This window comes from Lactuca serriola, chromosome 4 (assembly GCF_051521515.1).
Source record: "Lactuca serriola cultivar US96UC23 chromosome 4, Lser_US96UC23_V15, whole genome shotgun sequence".
Lineage (NCBI taxonomy): Eukaryota > Viridiplantae > Streptophyta > Magnoliopsida > Asterales > Asteraceae > Lactuca > Lactuca serriola.
Genome location: NC_136411.1, coordinates 18,238,095 through 18,244,232, shown reverse-complemented (window position 1 = coordinate 18,244,232; position 6,138 = coordinate 18,238,095). Strand labels below are relative to the sequence as shown.

The window sequence follows — 6,138 nt, the reverse complement described above, 5'->3', positions numbered from 1 at the left end:
TGATAATCTATGGCTCTCAATCCACACACATTGGTATAAGTATATATGCACAAGTTACAACTAATCAATATTATAAGCTTTATGGGTAGGATGGGTTCGGTAACCCGCATAACCCATACATTTTTATGGTACCTGAAACGACAGAATGGTGTTTTTTATGTAACAGTGGTACTCCCGTATCAATCTTGCACGACTAGGTGCGGTATAAGGCCCCGGGTTTTCCAGATATTTTTCTTTTCTATTGCCACTTTTTTGCTATTTAACATCATCAACCAATGGGATCATGCCACGTGACCAAACTAACTACATCCAACGGTTTCCATTGCCTCGTTATCTATATATCCGCTATACTCCCTCTTCACAAAGAGAAGAGAAGGAGAAGCCTAACTCATAGCAGCCATGGTTTCTTCTTCTTCATTTGGACCTCTATGGCACACCACCTTTTCAACACCACCGTCCACCACCATCACCGCCGGCAGACAACCATTTAACCATCTTTCACAATGTTCGCCACCTCCGGCATTGATATTCCAGAGAAGAAGCTGGTTTGACAAGTCTCTCCTTCCTTTAGCTGCTTCAATGACTCTTCTTCTCTCTCCATTCCCTGGTAAATACACATCTGCTTATGTTCACTAGGGTATCTGTATTACTTCTTATGCATAAGGTAATTGTTTTCATGATCATGGCTATAGCGCACGCCGGATTGCTTTCGGGGTTCTCAGGATTGGAATCGATGCCTGGTCCCGAACTACCGAAGATTGATTCCTTCGCTCGTTTCAATGGTACTGTGTGCTGCTATTCCGATTCAGTTGATTACATCACAATCTAAAATTATCTAAGAATTTGGATTCCATTTTCTGCAGAAGAGAATCAAAAAAAGTATGCAGAAAATGATGCGAGATTCAAGGAGACTCCGTTGCTTAAGGAATTGCTTGAGCGATCCAAGGTGAACAAAGAAAAGTAAGTATTGTTTACATAATCTGATTGAATATGTGATTGTAGATCGATGTTATTAATGAGTGGTGATTAATTTGTGGGGATAATGAATGGATATGATTTGTCAGGAATCGACAAGCGACTCAAGACAAGTATTGCTTAAGAGGAGCTGAATGGGGGATTGGTGATTGTTCGGCTGAAGGAATGTCTCCACAAGAAAGGGACGAGTTCATTGCAATGTTGAAAAAGAAGGTCGGAGTCGAATGACTATGAGAAGAGTAGTAGTTGTACCTTTTGTAGATTCAGTTGTACCCTCAATTATCGGTTGATTACATTACATCTTCAATCTTCATACATACATGTTTATGTTCACATTCAGGTTTAGGATTTTTCTTCTGGATTTTGGGTTTGAATTTAGGATTTCAATGAAATAGTCATCATCCATCACAACACGAAATCAATGAATTTATAGGTGAAACCTAAAATCAAAATCATATCAAAATTTGTCCATCAAATTACAGGTTTCACAATGTTATTGGTCTATAGTTGGTCTGAATTTGTTGGTTAAAAATACATAAAAAAAAAAAAAGTTTGGCCACATTTAACTTAGAGTGCATGTTGACAAAACTAAGCCGAAAGTTTTTAGTTTTTATTTAAACATAAGTTGTGTCATGTACAAGTCATTGCATAACACAACTTCTGTTGCAAAAAACACAAGTCATTATTTCATGATTGTGGAGTACTCCGGATCCCAAAAAAACAGCAGAATTTCAAGAGTTCATTCATACAAGTTTTTAGAGCAAAAAAAAAAAAAAAAACATAGTCCTAATCTTACTGATATGAACCAAAATTACCATAAAATCTTGCCCTTCTTGCATCCTCAAACTCTTGAAGATAACCCTTATGTTTTACCCCAGCAGCATGAAGCTTCATTACTTTCCCACTTGAACACAAAATATCACAAACCTCACATAAAAACGGATTACTCACATTTTCACCCCCATTTCTCGCCATACAAAGATTACTTCTATGAGCATAAGTTTCACCATGCATCTTCAAATGAAACACACTAGCAAACGCCATATCACAAACCACACAAATAAACCGTGCATTGGAGGGTTGTACCTTTCGCTTTCGGTCAACCATCCTTTGACCTTCCAAACCCCGCACCTGAATGAAAATTTCAACGATTTTGAATCTAATACAAATAACTTCCATAACAAAATTTCAAAGCCTACAAAGTACAACATGTTTCATTAGATCAAAATCAAACTACAACTACCGAATAACAAATTATTATTTTTTTTATTATTATAATTTCAAATCCTCATCAAATGGCGTGACCCGTTAAGATGACGTTCCATTTCGCCCAAACTTGAACACGATGATTTACATAATTCGCACCAAATCGGATTGCTTATGGCTTGTTTCCTCTTCTTCATCTCAGATACATTGAATTTATGTTGTTGACTTACAACATGACCACTAAGGTCAAAAACAGTACCAAAAGTCAACTGACAAGCCTTGCAAGAAAACACGCGTTTTTCTCGCAAGGTTTGACGGGTTGAAGAAAACTGAAACATCCGAGATTTATGGGACCCGCTTGCTGCCATTTTGTAATCTTCTTTCCAGGATTGAATTGGTGGGCCCTACAACTTATTCAATTATGACTCTAACATTTGGTAGTGTGAAGTCTAGAACAGGAACATGATCATGATTTTTGAGGTTACCTGTGAGGCTACAAGAGGTTTTAAGTTGTTTTGATGTTGGTTTCTTGATATTTCCATCTTTTTACGATATTCTAACTCTCTTTTAATTGCAAGATCTACTGGCATTATGTTTTGTAGTGTAATCATCTCCTCTTCCATCTTGGCTATATAACAAATTCTGACAAAAAATATTAAGCAATTTCTTATCAATTTCAAAGTTGCAGAGCACTCACATTGATTTAAAAAAAGTCAAATTTGGCTTTGAAGGACGACTATGGAGTGTATAGCTTCAGAAACTAAAAAATACCCATGTCAATAATCAGAAGTTCAAGAAGTGAACAGATTATGTATCTAACTATACACAAGTTGTAATCTTCCATAACACCTCATAAAAATAAACACTTTATTTTGCCGAATTATTGGCTCCTTTTGAGCCCTACAGCTGGTTTCCCTTTTGTGCCCTATTTAGTATCAAATCGTTATCATATAATTTGTGTTCAGAAACATGAAATCGACTGTACGATTGAAAGTTTGAAACTTTAATTTAATCTAAAGTCGCCACCAGTCGATTGTACAAACTATCGAGCAAAACCCCAACAAAAATCAATTATCCATACCCTTATCGGATCTTTATATATCAATTAAAATGAGTGGAGACAACAAATCATCAAGTATTAAAGAATCAAATGAAATACGCTTAATGAACACCCCAATTGGATAAAAAATGTAAAATTGGGGAGAATGACGACGCGCATTACCTAGATGTTGTGTGGCCAAAATTTGATCAATTCCGATCGAAAGGCACCTTTTTGAGTCAAATCTGTTTATGGGTTTATCAGTTTATAAGGGTGGTGCTGTAATTAGAAAGCTGTGTACATTGATGCCATGAAAACGGAGGTGATTCCTGGTTCGAGATTGGCTATGTAGAAACTTCAATCGACGATGTTTCCCTGTTTGGTTTGTACTTTCTACTTTGTACTTTGTAGTTTGTATTCCATTAATTTCATATCAAGTACTCTCACTTTGACTATAATTACAAAAGTTCTCCTCTAGAAAAAAGATATATATATATATATATATATATATATATATATATATATATATATATATATATATATATATATATATATATATATATATATATATATAATTTAGAGTAAAATACAGAAAAAACTATATATTTTCATCATTTTATCAAACCGTGAATGACACAAAATACATTATATATATATATATATATATATATATATATATATATATATATATATATATATAATGTATTTTGTGTCATTCACGGTTTATACACTAGCAGTCTACCCGCGCAAAGTGGCGGGGCGTGTAAGTTCTTTTGGTGATATGTTTCATTTACAAAAATGTTATGTTCCAAAAGAAAGTAAATGTCAAAGACAATATATTCAAATTGTGTTGTTATTTGTTACATGATACATCAAATAACTGATAAAGAGAAACCTGTCAATGCGGCACAAAATGTAAAATGTTTAAGCCGTTCAAACAAAAATAATAAAATTATATAAAAATACACAAAATATGAAAATGTGTAATAGCACATGACTAATTATACATTATTAATTGTGCAACACTTCTTTATACACCACATTTGTTGTATAAACTCCATCACCTTTTAATTATTCGTTAAGCTTCATTAATACTTTTGTATTGCAGGTCTATTTTCTTCGTTACTGACTTTTGGTGTTGCATTTAGTTCTTAAGTTATCTAATTTTTGGTCCAATCAATTGTTTATTGCAGATGAACTCTGAGACCTACCTTCAACTATTACTGTCTTCTGTTTTTACCAAATAATGAATTTGTGGTAGGAAGATATTATGGAAGCAACGTCTATAATGTTTTACCCATTCAATTATTTCTTGGCTAGATAGATGGAATTAAAAGCCTCTATAATTGTGATGTAGCACCTGGTTCCCAGTACGTATTTCTTGTAATTTAAAATTCTTAAATCTTGCATTTTTGCCTTGGACTCGGCGAGTTGAATGACCGACTCGCCGAGTAGGAGCGGGATGAGATGCGGGGTCCGAGCCTTGGACTCGGCGAGTCGGTATCCCGACTCGGTGAGTAGGCCCTGTTTGGGCAAAAACCCTGACCCGAGTATTGTCACCCTATTTAAGCACATTAACGCGGCCCCTTGTCCTTAACACTTCCAAAGAGCTGTAGTGAGAGTCCCTGGTCCCCCATATTGTGCTTGTGAGTGAGTTCTTGATTGGTGAAGGGAATTGGAGCTTAGAAGAAGAAAAGAAGAGATTGAAGAGTGCAAGAGAGGGAGTATATCCGAAATCTACATTGGGAGAAGCTTCCATTCAGGTAGTAAAGCCTCTACCTTGATCTTTAGTTCATTAGATCCCATTTTGTCCCAATTTGGTGGTTTTCAAGCCCTAAAACACCAAACTCCATGTGTTTGTGCTTAATGATCCAAAAGGACTTCAGATCTAGACCTTATGGATGTGTTAGAAGCATAAAGTTGATGTGGTTGAAGTGATTGAGGACCCCATGGAGTGCATGACCTCTTAAAGAGCTTGGAATTGCATTTTTGAGCTTATAGGGCCATGCATGCACGTAAAGTTTGCAACTTTACGTGTTAAGCATGCCCTAGGAACATAGATCTATGGTTTTGAAGAGTTGCATGTCTCAGATTTGGCTCATATGGGAAATGGGTCAAGGGACTCGGCGAGTCCCAAAGTGAAACTCGGCGAGTTCTATGAAGATGGCCTTAGACTCGGCGAGTCCTATGAAGATTGCCTAGTACTCGACGAGTTGTTCTTCAAACTCGACGAGTTGTATGAACTGTTACTGTGTACGAAGGGTTTAAGTGTCAGAAGTCCAACCCTTCGTGTTTGCACATAGAATTAGCAATCTAACGTGTTCCAATAGTCCCAGAAACCCAAATTCTCATGAAGGATGTTCGGATGAGGATCTGGAAGCGAGTGGGAAGTCTGCTCGCATGGACTCGGCGAGTTGTTCCTGGACTCGGCGAATCGGATCGCGAGCTGGTCCTATCGTCCCGAGTAGTGAGTTAAGGACGACTCAGTGAGTGGGAAGAAGGGACTTGTAGAGTGGGACCGGGTTAGTGGGAGAAGGACTCGGCGAGTCGGTGCCATGACTCGGCGAGTCCAGTCAACTGGAAGTTGACCTTGACCAAGGAGTTGACCTTGGACTAAGAGTGGGTCAGTCATCTGACCTAAGGGTATGTATGAGAGGCTAATCTATGTTTATGATTTATAGCAGGAGGATTTCCGATTCAGCAGTCAGGCGCTTAGCAAACAGACATCAGCAACTACTTTCGAGGTGAGTTACCTTCTAGTAGCGGTGGGTCTACGGCCACAATGCCAGCCCACCAGTAGGAGTTGTATGATAGATGATTGTCCCTGTGATATTCATCTAGGGTTGCTACTACCTGTGTTATGTTTATGTGCTAGTATGATATGATGCTAGGTGATATGTGTTATGTGGTAGCAGTAG

At 37.3% G+C, this 6,138-nt stretch overlaps 1 protein-coding gene and 1 long non-coding RNA gene across 2 annotated transcripts; one reads left to right on the top strand and one right to left on the bottom strand.

Annotated features, from left to right (window-relative positions):
* Window positions 1-349: 349 nt before the first annotated feature.
* LOC145101112 (uncharacterized) lies at window positions 350-1,314 on the top strand. Its single transcript, XM_079038275.1, has 4 exons — window positions 350-607; window positions 693-782; window positions 864-960; window positions 1,065-1,314. Exons 1-4 carry the CDS (start codon window positions 400-402, stop codon window positions 1,201-1,203), a joined length of 534 nt encoding a protein of 177 aa, XP_078894401.1. The 5' UTR covers window positions 350-399; the 3' UTR covers window positions 1,204-1,314.
* A 250-nt stretch (window positions 1,315-1,564) lies between these two features.
* Window positions 1,565-3,627, bottom strand: LOC145101113 (uncharacterized). The gene is made up of 3 exons (XR_013705470.1): window positions 3,404-3,627; window positions 2,667-2,823; window positions 1,565-2,585 (listed from the first exon to the last, which is right to left on the bottom strand). It is a non-coding gene; the product is annotated as an uncharacterized LOC145101113 (long non-coding RNA).
* Between the last annotated feature and the right edge of the window lie 2,511 nt (window positions 3,628-6,138).

Coding starts and splice junctions, on each gene's coding strand:
- LOC145101112 (XM_079038275.1), top strand. CDS start 400: ATGGTTTCTTCTTCTTCATTTGGACCTCTATGGCACACCACCTTTTCA. Junction 783..863: donor TTCCTTCGCTCGTTTCAATG/GTACTGTGTGCT, acceptor CATTTTCTGCAG/AAGAGAATCAAAAAAAGTAT. Junction 961..1,064: donor TCCAAGGTGAACAAAGAAAA/GTAAGTATTGTT, acceptor ATGATTTGTCAG/GAATCGACAAGCGACTCAAG.